Source organism: Myotis daubentonii, chromosome 15 (genome assembly GCF_963259705.1).
Source record: "Myotis daubentonii chromosome 15, mMyoDau2.1, whole genome shotgun sequence".
NCBI classification, from domain to species: domain Eukaryota; kingdom Metazoa; phylum Chordata; class Mammalia; order Chiroptera; family Vespertilionidae; genus Myotis; species Myotis daubentonii.
The window spans coordinates 11,650,470-11,666,015 of NC_081854.1; the positions used below are offsets into that span (position 1 = coordinate 11,650,470).

The window sequence follows — 15,546 nt, forward strand, 5'->3', positions numbered from 1 at the left end:
AATCCAAGCAGGACGTGGAAGGAAACACACATGACAAATGTTCATTAAACAGAAGCTGCTATTGTTATCTATGACATGATTTCCCAAACTTCAGTCCTTCCTTCAGAACCTTCATGATCATTCTGTCACCTGTTCTGCTACTTACCTATATTTTTCTTCAAATTGGTTTGTAAAAAAAAAAAAAAAAAATGAAAAGCCCTGGATGGGTTGATTGGAGTGTCCTCCCGTACACAGAAAGATTGTGGGTTGATTCCCAGTCAGGACACATACCTGGGTTACCAGTTTAATCCCCAGTGGAGCGTGTATAGGAGGCAAAGGATCTCTCTCTCTCTCTCTCTCTCTCTCTCTCTCTCTCTCTCTTTCTCTCTCATCAATGAACAGATCCTTGGGTGAGAAATTATTTTTATTTTTTTAATATATATTTTTAAAATATGTTTTTATTACTTTATGGAGGGAGGGAGAGGGGTAGAGAGATAGAAACATCAATGAGAGAGAAACGTCAATTGGCCCCCCACCAGGGATCAAGCCGGCAACCCTGCCGGGAATCCAACCGTGACCTCTTGGTTCCTAGATCCATGCTCAACCACTGAGCAACACAAGCTGGGCTTGGGGAGGATTAAAAAAAAAAAGACAAATGTCCTTTTAAAGGAAATGTTAATTCATCACTAAGGAAGTCAGTATCACTTGCCAGAAATAGACGATAACAGTAACAATAAACACAAAATTATTAACATTTAAAATGTTTGTTAGTAATAGAATAACAGATCTTGGGGGGGGGGGTGGGCAGGAAGAGATTAACCAAAAAACACATATGCAAACTAGAGGCCCAGTGCACAAAATTCATGCACTTGCATGTGTGTGTGGGGGGGGGTAGAAGGGGGGGTTCCTCAGCCCGGCCTGTGCCCTCTAGTAGTCCAGGAGCCCTCAGGGGATGTGCCACTGACAGCTTAGGCCTGTTGCCGCCACCCCCACCCCCCTGCTGCACTCGCCAGCCGTCAACCTGGTGGCTTCTGGCTGAGCTGAGCTCCCCCTGTGGGAGCACACTGACCACCAGGGGGCAGCTCCTGCATTGAGCGTCTGGCCCCTGGTGGACAGTGAGCACCATAGTAACCAGTGGTTCCACTGTTTGGTCAATTTGCATATTACCCTTTTATTATATAGGATAGACACAGACACTATCATGGGGAAATCCTGGGGTGGGGTAGGGGCTGGGTGGAGGGGGGCAAAAAGGGAGAAAATGGGAGACATCTGTAATACTGTCAACAATTAAATAAAAATGTATAATCTAAAATCATTTCACTTGCCTCTAGCAACACATGTTACATTTTAGGAGACAGATGATGTTACAGGAGCAATAGTTATACATGGGTTGCCTCGCCATGACTATCTAACTAAAAGAAAGGGGTTTTGCTGAAACCGGTTTGGCTCAGTGGATAGAGCGTCAGCCTGCGGACTGAAAGGTCCCAGGTTCGATTCCGGTCAGGGGCATGTACCTGGGTTGCGGGCACATCCCCAGTGGGAGATGTGCAGGAGGCAGCTGGTCGATGTTTCTGACTCTCTGTCTCTCTCCCTTCCTCTCTGTGAAAAATCAATAAAATATATTTTAAACAAAAAGAAAGGGGTTTAGTGGAGGCTTTTCTCGAATCTGGATGTACTAAGCAGAGACAACTTTTTAAATTTCCAAATTTTAAAAGTCAATAGCAAAATTTTATAAAGATGCTTTTATTCACACTTTCTATAAGACAAAGTGTTAATTTGTCCGTATTAAAGAATGGAGGAAGAAGGACTGGTCAAATTATGGGTGCAGGGCAGGCTGGAGGGGGTCAATGGGGGAAAAAGAGGGTCATATGTGATACTTTCAACAATAAATAATTTTTATTTTTTATTTTTATTTTTTTATATATATTTTATTGATTTTTTACAGAGAGGAAGGGAGAGGGATAGAGAGTCAGAAACATCGATGAGAGAGAAACATCAACCAGCTGCCTCCTGCACACCCCACACTGGGGAAGTGCCCGCAACCAAGGTACATGCCCTTGACCGGAATCGAACCCGGGACCCTTCAGTCCGCAGGCCGACGCTCTATCCACCGAGCCAAACCGGTTTTGGCAACAATAAATAATTTTAAAAAGAATGTTTATATAACAATTAAGTAAAGCAGGGGGGATAAATTAAGGGCCCAGGAATGGCTGAAGCCCCAAGCCCATCCTTGGCACCCCCACTCTCCATCCCAGAGGCAGAACACAGGCTGGATATTGAAGCAGCCTGTACTGAGTGCCTCCTAGTTGCCTGGTCCTGTGCCATATATATTTTTAAATCTCTTTATTGATTAAGGTATTACATATGTGTCCTTATCCCACCATAACCCCCTGTGCCATATTTTTATGTCTATCTGCTCATTACCATTCCTCCAGTGAAATCAGTTATACTCGTCTTGTTTTCCAGGTGGGGAAACTGAACCTTAGGGAATTCCTATATAATAAAAGCCTAATATGTTAAGTGCCTGGTCGTCCAGTTGGCCATTCGACCAATCAAAGCATAATATGCTAATGATATGCTAAGGCCACTCAATCACTCGCTATGATGTGCACTGACCACCAGGGGGCAGAGGCTCAACGCGGGAGCTGCCCCTTGGTGGTCAGTGCACTCCCACAGGGGGAGCACTGCTCAGCCAGAAGCCCTGAGCCGGGCTCATGGCTGGTGATCACAGTGGCAGTGGCGAGAGCCTCTCCTGCCTCCGTGGCAGTGCTAAGGATGTCCGACTGAGGGCTCCCCTGGGGGCTTCTGAACTGCAAGAGGGTGCAGGCCAGGCTAAGGGACCCCACCCCCCAAGTGCATGGGCCTCTAGTCTATCTATAATAATAAAAGTATAGTATGCTAATTAGGCCAGATGTCCTTCCAGGCGAAGCTGCAGTGGCAGGGGCTGAGGCAGCCACTGCGGCAGCAGGAGCTGAGCCTCTTGCACGAATTTCATGCACTGGGGCTCTAGTGTGTATATATATAAAAGCCTAAGCCACCAGCTGACCAGCCAGTAGCTATGATGCACACTGACCACCAGGGGGCAGACACTCAAAGCAGGAGGAGAAACCACAGGCATGGAAACATGGAGCAGACGGATGAATCTCGGAGGGAAGGAGGGAGGGGGGGAGGGGGGAAAGAGATTAACCAAATATCTTATGTGCAAACTAGAGGCCCATAGTGGGGTCCCTCAGCCTGGCTTGCACCCTCTCAGAATCCGGGACCCCTCTGGGGATGTCGGAGAGCCGGTTTCTGCCGGATCCCGGCAGGCCAGGCCAAGGACCTCTAGTGACAGCAATAATAGTCTCTCATTCATCCTACAAGTATTTACTGAGCACCATCCGCTACCTGCTCAAGCACTCTTTAGGCACCAGAGACACAGAAATGAACCAAAACAAAGTCTATGGTTTCATGGAGCCAATATTCTAGCAGAACAGACAGATGGTAAGCAAATAGACATAGAATATAGCAGGGTGATGGAGAAGAAGCCAGCAGAGTAAGGGGATAGAGTGACAGGACTTGCTATTTTAAACTGGCTGGTCAGGGAAGGTCTCATTAAGTGGTGATATTGGAGCAGAGGCCAGGGCGAAGGGAGGCAGGGAGTCATGTGAGCATGTGGAGGAAAGGAGATGCGGGCAGGGGGATTGGCAAACGCAGTGTCCCTGAGAAGGGAGCATGCCTGGTATGTGTAGCAGAAAATCTTTATGTCAGAATTCAAGTATATGAGGAGAGAGGGATAGGTGGGGTCAGAGGGGTGGAAGGGGCTGGACTATAAGCCGTGGTGAGAACTTTGACTTTTACTCTGAGATGGGAGCCATGGGAAGGTTTCATGTGGCGGAATGATATTGTTAATAAAGGATCACTGACTTAAAAAAAAAGAGGGGGGAGGATCACTGACTTCGGTTATAAAAGGATGCCCTTTTTAGTAATAATAATAATTATGATGGCACAGGTTGGGTTCCCCCAGGTACGGGGTGGGCTGCGCTGAATTACGGGTACTGTTCGCTTCTAAGCCTCAGTTTCCCCGGCCATAAAATGCAGGGACAGAAATTGATGGTTTCTAGTAGCTGAGCGGAATGGGGACAGAATTTCTGTATCCCCAGCACCTAGGACGGTGCCTGGGACTCAGTAGGCGCTCCAATATTTGAATTATCATAGGTGTTCGTAAGTCGCTGAAGTTCCATAAAAGAACAGCAGGTGTCGCCCCAGCCCCACAGCCGCCTGCCGGAGCCTCCGGGGTTTGCTTCAATCAGACCCCAGCAGAAATCCACTCACTAGAATTCGGATTTTTCAGAAAAGGGACTTCCGAAGGCCAAATTACGAGTCTCTTCTCTTGAAAAACGGATTTCTCACTTGGAAAAAAAAAAGGGGGGCACTGGCCCTTTAACAACTATGGAGCGTGGGCCACGTCCTCGGGAACCGTTTCCCAGAATGCGCCGCGTTATGCAAATAAACGGTTTCCAAAGCGAAGATGATGCTTACCATGTGAGGCAAGATAATATTTTGGAAGTCTATCAGCCACAATAAATAACTGGTAGAAACTTTTAGTTATTGAAGTAAACAATCCCATAACCTTCCAAACTACACGACCATAACCGTAAAGTGGTAGGAATTGTTGTGCTTTATATAGCTGGGCGTGGGCAGGATTGTCTCGCCCGGATGAACCTCAGTGGTCTGGGGTGCAGGCTTCAAACCTGTAGCTGTCTAGCGACAGAGTGGTTCAATTCCACCTTTCGGGCGACACGTTTTCCCTTTTTTTTTTTCTTTCCCCAAAATGGACTTGAGCGTGCGGATTGGCGCCGGCACCTGGAGAGGTCGCTGCAGGCCTCTGCATCACCGCGCATCCTAAACGTCGCGGGTCTCTTCCGGTGGTTACATCTTTCCCGCGAATTTCAAAGACGGAGAAAAACGCATCTACCTTCTCGGTGCTAGGATATTTGGTTTCAGAATTATATTGGATTTCTCCCTGTCGCTTACCCACTCAGTCATTTGTGCTCACGCGTGCACTTTATTAACCAGTGAAATATGTGCTCATTTTTATTCATTCATTCATTCACTTATTCATCAAGGATGTGTTCCATGCCTGGCCCTGTACTGGGCGGTGCTGGGCACACGATGGTGACGACGACTCCGGCCCTGGCCTCATGGCACTCCCAGTCCAGTGGAGAAGGCAAACATTGAACAATCATTAATTGCACTTTTGATGAACAATTAGAAAGGTGGTGACTACTAAGAAGGAAAGTACAAAGTAGATGAGACATCTACTACGGAGAGCTGACGTAGGCGGGGTCGCAGGGTAATATTTGAGCAGAACCTGAGGATGAGAGGGGATTAGCCAGCAGCGGGGGTGGGGGCGGGGGTTAAGATATTCCTGGTGGGAGTCAGGGTGGCCCCAATAATGACAATGACGATGGGGACGGTGGTAATTGCTGTCACACGAGCTCACTGACTCCTCACTGATAGATCCTCCCTTCCCCCAACTGGTGGGCGGATATGCACTCACTACCGGCCCATTATGCAGTAGGAGAAACAGGTTCAGAGAGATGAAGTTTCTTGCCCAAGGTCACCCAGCTTTGGCAGCCTCCCGTCCAGCTCGCAGACCCCCGGGGACCATGCTATTGACCACTTCTCTGTACCGTCTTTTGCAAGCCAGCTCCTCACCAAGTCCTGTCTCCTCTACCGCTTCAACTGCTTTTAGATCCTTCGCCTCCCCTCTCTCCCCCACAGCCTTGGCCCTGTTCCAAGACTCCCTCCCACTCCAGTGCCCCACCCTGGCATCCTCCCCGTCTCCTGCCGGACTCTTGCCCCTTTCTCCCCCAGCTACCGTTCTCCCGAAAGGCTAAGAGAAGTCTTCCTAAAGCATAAAACTGTCCCCCCCTTCTTGTGCCCCAAACCTGCCCTGGCTCTAAAGTCTCTATCCGGAATTGATGCCTGCGGGATATGGTCCCTGCTAACCTTTTTCTCTGTACCTTTTGTCCCAGCTACTGTGACCCTCCAGCTTCCTCAGAATAAGTATCAAGCCCTCTCTCCACCAACAGCTCTCTGTACTCATTGCCCTGGTCAGCCCCAGTCTTTTCCTCTTTATTCCCTTCTATACCCGCTACGTATCCTCTAGGACTCAGCCTAGCTGTCCCCTTCTCCGAGAAGTCTTTCTTGACTCCCAGACCAGATTAGAAGCCCCCACTGGGCTCCCCCAGGCTCACGGACTCTCCCAATCCTGTTCACTTTGGATCATCCCTGACTGTGTACCCCACTGGACCGTGAAGCCTATTCTAGGAGAGGAGAGCCTGGCCGGTCTCAGTCCCTGCAGGGTCTCCAACACGGCACAGCACAGGGCTGGGTACATGGCAGGTGCTTAGCAAAACTGTAAAAAGTAACTAATGAAATCCGTGACAACTTTCTCTGCTTGTCCCTTTAAGTTACTGGGCATCCGAATGACCCCTGGAGCATCACTTCCATTCCCCGAGCGCTTGCTGCTCTGCCAATAAGTGAGGGCTTGGGTTTTGTACCGGGGATGGCTCAGCTGTACCTTTTGGCAAAGTGACAATGTTTCCTCTCTAGTCAGTCGTGGGTTGACCCTGATAGGTTGCTCATAAGCCAGAAGTAGTCATGCGAAAAGCAAAAGGAAACTCATCTTCATATTTTTCATCATCTATATTTTTGTGGTGCTTATGACTTCCGAAGGCCAACTTAAATGTTCTTCCAGAATCAGGGTGTATGCTTCAAGCTGCTCTACTTGTGCCGTTTTTTGCTCAGAGCACCCCCAGAGCAGACAGGGTCCCACATATTCCTTCCTCATAAGGAAACCTCCCTGGCTCTTTAGTACCACACACTTGACAGCTAATATTCGGCTTATTTTTTTTTCTTTCTAGCAGGAGGCACAACCTGTGTGTGGGAAGTCCTCTTGACTATCTACCCTCCCTCCATCCTGCTGTAGGCTGATTCACTAGCAGGAGTTCTGTGTGTGTGTGTGTGTGCGCGCGTGCGTGTGTGTGTGTGTGTGTGTGTGTGTGTGTGTGTGTGTGTGTGTGTGTAGTCCCCGCAGCAATCTAACCTTCACTCCCTCATGTTGAAAGGAAGGCAGGTGATGGGTGTCAGGAGAAAATAGATCCCGAGGCTTGGTGGATGCATCTTTAAGAGCTTTTTTATTGGCGACAGTGCAGAACCATGTGGGGGAGGGTAGTGGCCCAGGGCCAGCCAGTCCCAGCCCCCTGGGGTCAGGTGCAAAATACAAAAAGAGAATCACAAATACAGAATGGGGTGGGGGAGTCAATAAATCATGGCCGGCAGGGGCAGGCCCTGCTCGCAATCTCACACTGGCACCCAGAATTCTCAACGATACAGACTATGAAAGCCTATGATCCCTCAGGCTTACTCACAAAAATAAAATCTCATGTCCCCAGCGAACCCACAGTCAGAAGGCAGCTGGCCGATCAGGGACGGTCAGAGAGGAGACGGGTGGAAATGGTCAGAGACACACAGGCTGGGAAGAGACAGAGAGGGAGAGACACGGGAGAGAGACAGCCAGAGGCTGCCAGGAACAAACAGAGGGGCTGACCGAGACAGCCGGAGGGGGACAGGCTGCCTCCAGATTCCCAGAAGCAGCGTTTCCAATTCGAGGGCATGGCTTTGGGGGCCAAAGTGACCTAGGTTGAGGTTGCAGAAGCGCTCACACGCGCGCGCGCACACACACACCCATATATAATATATTTATTTATACATAATAGATATAAGTGCCTTTCGGAAACCAGGAAAGGGATAAATAGCTATGGGAGGGGTCTGGGAGGCGCGGACGGGGCACGTGGAATGTTCTCCATGCAGCACGAGGGTGGCCTGGGCCACCCGATTTTAAAAAATATCAGTTTTTGCTTCACAATAAAATTCTCATGAGGTGAAGCACAAGGAAACGGTGGGGTGGGGTCGGGGGGAGCCAAAACCAAGATTTGGGACTGGGGGGATGGGGAGAGGAAGCTGGGCTCACGGGAGCCCAGCGCCTTCCAGTTCACCAGTCCAAAAATATTGGGGGGATGGGGACCAAAGCCTCAGCCTTTAAATCTTCTCCGGGAAAATAATGGGGTTCCCCCCTGGCAACCTCCTTTTCTAGGTAAGATGTGGGGGTGCCCAGGGGAGAGAGAAATTGGCGTCCTAGGCCGGGGTAGGGTGACAGGCCTTGGAGAAAAAGGCCGCATCTCGGGGGGGGGGGGGCTGGGGGTCCTGAGGAGAGAGGCGGAGGGGTCACCCCTCTCGAATCTGTCACCCCCTTGAGTCTAACTCACTGCCGAGGGGAGGAAGGAGGCAGGCAGCGGGGAGAGAAACCAAGAAGAGGCATCGGGGAGCGGGGCGCACAATCCCCCCCGGAAGGGCTCGGTCCCACCCGACTCCCCTCGCCACCCTTCCCCCCACAACAGGCCAGCTCATTTCACAGTATAAACACTCCAGCAGGACAGGCATCACAGCGCCCCCTGCTGCCCGGATCAGAGAGGCCCAACCAGGAAGGCCAGGAGGGGAGGCCGACGGGGCGCGGCCGGGAATAACACTGTCATCGGACGCGGGGATGGGGGCTGAGCGCGGGGCACCCCGGGGGGTGAGCAATCCAATCAGAGGTGGTGTCGCCGGGAGGGGGCGGCTGGACGGCCGGGGAGGGAGGCTCACATTGCAGACTGAGTCTGGGTCGGGGGAAGGCGGTCCCCCTCGGGGAACACCAACTTCCCTCCAAAGGGGGCTCAATTCAGAGGAGGATCTGACCCAGGAGCAGGCGGATCACTCAGCTCAGGGCGGGCAGCAGGGAGGACCAGCCTGATCGCCCCCTGAGGGCGGGCCTGGGGGACACCGGGGAGGGGCCTGGGGCGCGTCCTAGTTGGGCCTCTCCACCCGCCACCCCGGCCCACGCCGGCACCCCTCCCCCTCCAGCCCGCAGGCGGGCATCACCCCCACCCCCTCAGCCCCAGAGACTGGGTTGAAGTGAGACGACCAACAGGCAGCTGGGGATGGACACCCCCATCCCCTCCCCACCCCCTGCCCCCAAAGTCACCAGCTTCCTGGCCTCGCGGGGCCACCGGCACCAGAGGCAGCGCAAAACCCAGGAGGCCCTCCTGTCCGGTGCGGTGCGGTGCGGGGGCTGCAGAGTCCGGCAGGAGAGGCGGGGGAGCCACGCACCCGCTCAGCCTCGTCCCCCCTCTCCCCTCCTCCTCCTCCTCCTCCTCCTCCTCTTGCAAGTCTCCCCCGTGTGGTTTGTCTGTTTTGAGTCTCAAGAGTTCACAGAGCGAGAAGGGAGGGCGAGTTCAGGGGGTCGGAAGGCTGGTCGCTGCCGCTGGTGCGATGGGCGCTGGCGAACGCGGACACCTCCGGGCAGGTGAGGACAAACGAAGAAGTGTACGAAGGGTTAACAACGGGGAAGGGGTCGCCGAGGACTTGGACTTCACTGTGTGTAAAGAGAGAAGCTGTCAGGTTGGGGGGTGCGTCCTGGCCGGTCTGGAAGGGCAGGGGCGGTGGTGGCGGGGGCGGCAGCAGCCAGCCGAAACCATCTTCCTTAGCGGGCGCTGGCCCCGGCAAACCTCTCACCTCCGCCAGCGGGCCCGGGCCCGGCCCCTCTTCGTAGGGGATCTTGCAGCCCGGTTTGTGGGCCACCAGCACAAACTCCAGGCGCTCCTTCTCCTTTTGGAGCTCGGCGATCTCTGACTCCAGCTCCGCCTTTTCCTCCTCCAGCTGATCTGTCTCCTGAGCCCCGGCCGCCGGGTCATGCAGAAGAGGGAGGAAGGAGAAGAGAAAGACCATGAGCCACGAGAGGAGGAGGGTGGTGGCTGGAGCCGTGAAGCCCTGTCCCTTGGACTTGCTGCTGCGCAGGCCCAGGGCCCGAAGGCAGCTCTGGCTGAGAGGACAGGCCCCCGGAGGTGGGGGTCCTGGTGCTGTGGAACCCGGGGCCAGGGGCTTTTGCCTTTTAGGAGCCTCAGTTTCCCCATCGGCCCAGTGGGTGGTGGGGAAGCGGCCAGGCGCACATGGGGGTGTCTGGTTTGTTGAGTGAATGAACGGTGGTTATGTTTGTCTTGCTACCTCTGTTGGCCAGTCTCCTCTGTCCCCCCCAGGAACGGACAGGCTCTCCCCGGTTCCTCTAGGAGCAGCAGGCCACACTGCCAGCCCAAAGCAGGACACTCTCCGGTCGAGGGAGGATGTTACAGGGGAGGGGGACTGCTGGATGCCACCTGCCCACAGTCTAGGAGCTACGCGGGGCTGGGGTGGGTAGTGGGGCATTGATATCGGACAGGAGGAGTTTAATTCACAGACTCTCTGAGGTGTTAAAGCTAGAAGGGACCTGGGGGATCTGACGAGGGGTGGAAGAGATGGAGAAACTGAGGCAAAACGGGTTACTGCTTGCCCAAGACCAAAGGGGAGGGACGCCTGCAGCTCCCTCTATTCAAGTTCCATCATATGCCACCTCGGCAAGAAGTGAAGGCCAGGAGAGTGGTGTGTGGGGGGGGCGGGGGTGGGAGGGTCATAGACCTGGGCGAGTGGCCAGGGGTTGACCTGAGTATGTGAGGGTCTGGGTGTGTGCACAGGGGGCCCCTATCTGGCCTCCCCTGGACCTAGTTTCATATGTGGAAGCTCTGGTTCTCAGCCCAGGATAAGGGCACAGGTGGGGGTGACAGAGGGTGGGGAAAGAGCCCCCCTTCAGCGTACCCTCACCCCCCCCCAATCAGGGGCCATCCTCACCGCCTGGAGTCGGTCGGTCAGCTCCCTCCGACGGTTCCTACATTTAGCTGCTGCCAATTTGTTCCTTTCCCGGCGCACCCTTCGCTTCTCCTCCTCCTCAGGGGTAAGCTGAGTAGGGGAGATAAAGGTCATGAGGTTTGGGAACATGGTGCACCTCGTCCGCCCACCCCGCACCTCCTCTTCTCCCAGAACCCCCAGGAGCCAGCACAGCACCCGCCGGTCCTCGCCAGCTGTGGCCAGGACTCTGGGGTTCCTGCAGCACTGAGGCCTGGGTGGCCCCTCACCCCAATATGAGAAAGTTCCTGCCTCTCTTGTCTCCTCTCCCCAGATGAAGTTCTGATGCCTCTTACTCACCGTCTCCTCTCGGGGTCTCCTAGGCCGGGCTCGGGATGGGCGGGCAGGCCCAGGTCCACTGGTGGTCCCGCTGGCGGAAGGCCCACCGCTGCCACTGGCTCCGCCACTGCTGTAGCCACTTATGCCTGGCGTGGAGTAACTGGTTCCAGGCATGTCATAGGGGTCGACGGCGGGGGGCTGGGAGCCCAGGGGCTGTCCCTGGGACTGAGCCATGGAAGAGATGAGGGTGGGTTGCACGAGCCACTGGAGGTCCTGGCTGGTTGTGATCGCGGTGACCGTGGGCACGAAGGAACTGGGCATTTCCCCAAGACCGGCGCACTCCTACGGGGTGACACATACACACACAGGCGTAGACACACAAACAGAGACACCGACACACACAGACCCAGCACACATATACACACCGACCCCGTGAGTGAGCACAGGGTGAGCGGGTGTGGATGTGTGTGTCACAGGCAAAAAGCCACAACACCCACCCTTCCACTACACCGTGACGCAGTGGTTAATGAGAGGATCTCTGCTCAACTGGCTTCTACCTCCTCCTTCTTCCTCGGGGAAAGGTTGCACGGTTCCAGCGGGTGGTGAATCACACCCCGAGTTGGTGACTCTTAGGTGTGGGGGGGTGGGGAGAAGGCTGGACACAGCCGGGTGACAGAAGCCCCGGAGAGAGTCACAGCCACACACACAGCCACTACACCCCACCCCCACCCCAGAGGCAAGGGGAGGGAGAGGGAGAGGCCTTAGGCCAAGCCTTCCTCTACACTCGTGCACATACACACACCCCTCTGGATGCGAGGACGAGCTGTTGGAGGGTCCGTGAGACCCCCCTTGCGCAGGGGCGGGGGTCCCAGCTAAAAGGGTGTTGGGAGATGGGCCTAGGAGTCCAGAACAACGTTTCAAGTAATGGTCTCTCCCCAGAGTGAGGCTGACAGTGACAGGTTACGATGGACGCCCAGGTGGGGAAAAATGACAACCCGGGCTCCCTCGGACTGTCGCGGAGAGGGAAGGGCATGGGTCCCGAGCCCCCAAACCCCAGCAGCGCTCATCTCCCCAATCCCCAAACGGTAGCCTAGAACTGCTCGCAACGCTAACTACTCTCCCAGGGGGCGTGGTGAGGGACGGGCTGGCCCGCAGGCCAATCAGCGCCCTGGAAACCCAGAGGGGGCGGGGCTCCTGGAGACCACCTGGCTGCTGCTCCCAGAGTTAGCGGTTCTAGTCCTGTCTCTGGACACCTCGGAGGGGCCGAGAGTCCGGGGCAGAGGGAGATAGAGTGTGCCTGTGCCTGGAGAAGGTATGCCGGCCACCATATCTCCCGAAGAAACCCCTGCCTACCAACAGACATCCCCTGCCCCTGAGAGCGGAGGGACCGGATCCCCGGCCGGTCCTCGCAGACCCATCGTGTCGCAGAGGGTTGCTCCTGTCGCGACACGATCCCCTCGCTCCGCTGCTAGAGGCCCGTCAAAGAGACCGGAGCGCCGAGAAACCCAGGGTTCCTAGGACGGAGTGGGAAGGGAACGGCACCATACAAATAGGAAGGGAAAGTTGATTGGCTAACGCTCGCGGCGCGGCGACCAATCGGAACGCCGAGCTGCTCCCTCCCTAGCAACGTGGCCCTGCCGTTCCAAAATAGAACGCTCCCTGGACGTCAGGGGCGGGGCGGACGGAGGGGGCGCCGCGCGCCGTGCGTGCCTCGCGTCAGACGGAGGGTTCCAGCACGTCAGCCGTTACGCACGGGTCCCCCGTTACGTCTCTACGCAGGAGGCGGAGGCAGTGCAGCCGCGATTTCGGCCCACCTTCCCGCTGCATCGGGAGCTACAGCGCCCGAGTGGGCGCTCCAATGGAGGAGGTAAAGAGAGGGGGCTGCTGGACGCGTCCCCGGGATTTCCCCCACCTGCCTAACCGCGCTAGAGGGGGGACCTGGGTCGGGGACAGTCCCGGAGCCCCCTGAAAGTCCGCAGTCCTGCTGCCGCGGACCGCGCGTTTCACTAAACGGCACATTCTTCCCACCCTCAAAGCTTACCCCTCTGCGTTCCCTCCCTGCGCTTCGCTTACACGACCAACAAGTCCCGACTCTGCAGTTTGCAAAGTGCGCTGTGAGTCTATGCCCTAGCAGATCCCGGGTTTTGACGCGTCTTTATTTGGGGTGGGGAGATTGCTCGTTCCACCCTTGCCTAAAAAATAAAAATGATTAAAAAAAATGAAACCTCACAAAGCAGTACCCCAACTCATTAGAACTTACCTGGGAGGCGGTGGCGGTGGGTGGGCTGCCAAAGGAGTCCACCGAAGACAGATACTGAGACTCGGCAGAGGGTGAGGAGCTGCACCTGGAGCCGGAGTCGTAGTCTCCGGGGAAAGCCTGAAACATTTCCCTGGGCACAGGGGGGGCCCTGTGACCACGCTGAGGTCGCCGGGAAGCCAAGGCTATGGCCGGGTGGGGGACGAAGGTGCGAGTCCGGGGTGAGCCGAGCGCGTCCCCAAAGTGCTGTCCGGGGAACCTCGGGGTGGGGGGCAGCGTCCCGTTCCAACAACGGCAAAGTTTCGGTGCAATTCCTCTGCGGTGCTCAGGCCCCCACAAGATGCCGCTGTGCCGCCTGAAAGTCCAGGCTCCGTAGGACCCAGTGGCGTGGGGTCGTGGGGTCGGGGGGATCGCTCCCCCAGAAGCGGAAAGCGCTGTCCGGCTGTACAGAATCTGCTTCAGGTGCTGTCTCCTCCACGCGTCCGGCGGGTCCCCCAAGGGAAAGGGAGTAATAAAGAGGACGGAAAAAAGTAAGTGGGTCCTCCAAAGTAAAATGTAGAATTATCCAGAAGAATCCTTCCAAAAACTTTCCGGAAGAAAAACTAATAAACAGAATTCCGCAGCCCCAACAACCACAACAATCAAGTCCCCAAGTCCCAGCTCCGCGTGTCCCAGTGGTGGCCGTAGCTCTCAGTCTTATGAATGAACCCCAAAGCCGCCAGCCTGTATTTATATGCCTGGACCCGCCTCCCTGCTTACGTCACCCGCCCCTCTTTCTGAAAACTTCCCCAGATTTCTGGCCCCGCTGTACTGAACCCCGCGCCGCCCGGCGGGAGGGTGCCCTGTCTTCCATCTGGTCACCTGCAACACCTTCGCGGCCCCGGGGGGTCTCGGGGGCTGCGCTCCAGAGCATTCGGCAGGAGGGGATCCCGGCCCCGCCTCCCCGAGTTCCTGTGACGCAATTAACCATATAAGGAGCTCGGCCGGCTAGGCAGAGTGTTTGTTTGGTAACCTAGCAATTACGTCAGAGGGAATCCCTCGCTCGCTGGCCCGCACTCAGGGCGCGCTTGCGGAACCCATTCGCGCCTGCGCAGGGCCGCGTCGCCCCGGGGGCTGGTATTAATAGGCTCTTAGACTATTTGGGGAAGGTCCCAGGGAAGACCCTGGCGGGGGAGACCCCTCCACTCTGGCAGCGCCTCCCAATTTTCCCCGCGGTGCAGCGCCCCCCCTCGAGAGGAAGGTCAGATCTCCAAAAGTAGACGCCGGCTAGGGTGCTGGAGTCCCGAGCCGGGTGGGAGGGGCTGGGGTTCTCCAGGTGAAAGTGGAGGTGGGGTGGAGTCCCGAAGTTCTGCGCAGCTTCTGCCCTGCCCTGTGAGCTTGGGAATGTTTTCCCTCTTTGAGCTTCAGCTTTAGTTTTTTCAGCTTGGACTAAGGATGTGGGTCTTGGACACCACTGGCCTCCCAGGTCCACAGTTTGGGAGGTATGCAGGTTTGGAGGGGATGGGTAATGAAACAAGGTGACACGTCTCTGCTGATGGTGTTGGTAACCTCTAAGTATCCATTTATTATCCATAGACAGTAAGAATGTGTGTGTGGGAGTAATAATCTATAATAATAAAAGTGTAATATGCTAATTAGACCAGACGACCTTCCGGATGAAGCCAGGGCTTCGAGGGAAGCCTGGGTCCTGGGTGCCAGAGGGAGGCCGGTGCTGGCAGCTGGGGGAAGGAAGGCCTATTCTTGCACGAATTTCGTGCATCGGGCCTCTAGTAATAATAATAATGATTGATATTATGTATTCAACAATAACCAAATGCCAGCTTCTATACTAAGACTTTCAATACAAGATTTGTAATCCTTAAAACAACTCTTGAGGGTTTAGGGAGGAAAATCTTCATTTGGTAAAAGAGGAAAATGATACTTGTAGGGGTTAAATAACTTTCCCAAGGTTCCACCGAAACAGTCAAACTCAAAACTGTCAAACGCCAGAGTTCCTACCCTCTTCCTGGTTTCTGAGAGCTGCTTGGTTCAGTGAAATTCCCCGAAACGCCCTAGGTGTTGGGATTGTTTAAGTGACAATTGCAGCAGCAGCAGCTTCCAGTCCTCCAGAGCTGTAAGCCTTGCAAATCCAGCTCTGTCTGCTCACAGTGTCCACTATGGTAACGCGGGCTCAGAGGGGTAAAGTGCTCACCTGAGGCCATCCAGTTAGGCACTGGGGTTCGATAGTCTGA

The 15,546-nt window shown here is 55.0% G+C and overlaps 2 protein-coding genes and 1 non-coding gene across 4 annotated transcripts in view; 2 read left to right on the plus strand and 1 right to left on the minus strand.

Moving 5' to 3' along the window:
* Positions 1-15,546, plus strand: part of ERCC1 (ERCC excision repair 1, endonuclease non-catalytic subunit) — a 202,341-nt gene that overhangs the window by 116,569 nt on the left and 70,226 nt on the right. The window lies entirely within an intron of this gene.
* On the plus strand, positions 4,672-4,758 carry TRNASTOP-UCA (transfer RNA opal suppressor (anticodon UCA)). Its single transcript has one exon. It is a non-coding gene; the product is annotated as a tRNA-Sec (tRNA).
* Positions 7,141-14,028, minus strand: FOSB (FosB proto-oncogene, AP-1 transcription factor subunit). Of its 2 annotated transcripts, XM_059666136.1 has the most exons (5): positions 13,319-14,028; positions 11,080-11,400; positions 10,726-10,833; positions 9,580-9,735; positions 9,301-9,439 (listed from the first exon to the last, which is right to left on the minus strand). In XM_059666136.1, the coding sequence occupies exons 1-5, from the start codon at positions 13,442-13,444 to the stop codon at positions 9,437-9,439; spliced, it is 714 nt and encodes a 237-aa protein (XP_059522119.1). In that variant the 5' UTR covers positions 13,445-14,028; the 3' UTR covers positions 9,301-9,436. The 2 variants fall into 2 exon arrangements, with proteins under 2 accessions (XP_059522118.1, XP_059522119.1); XM_059666135.1 differs by having other exon boundaries at positions 7,141-9,735.

Coding starts and splice junctions, on each gene's coding strand:
- FOSB (XM_059666135.1), bottom strand. CDS start 13,444: ATGTTTCAGGCTTTCCCCGGAGACTACGACTCCGGCTCCAGGTGCAGC. Junction 10,834..11,079: donor GGAGACCCCGAGAGGAGACG/GTGAGTAAGAGG, acceptor TCCCCTACTCAG/CTTACCCCTGAGGAGGAGGA. Junction 9,736..10,725: donor TGACCGACCGACTCCAGGCG/GTGAGGATGGCC, acceptor GCCGGGGCTCAG/GAGACAGATCAGCTGGAGGA.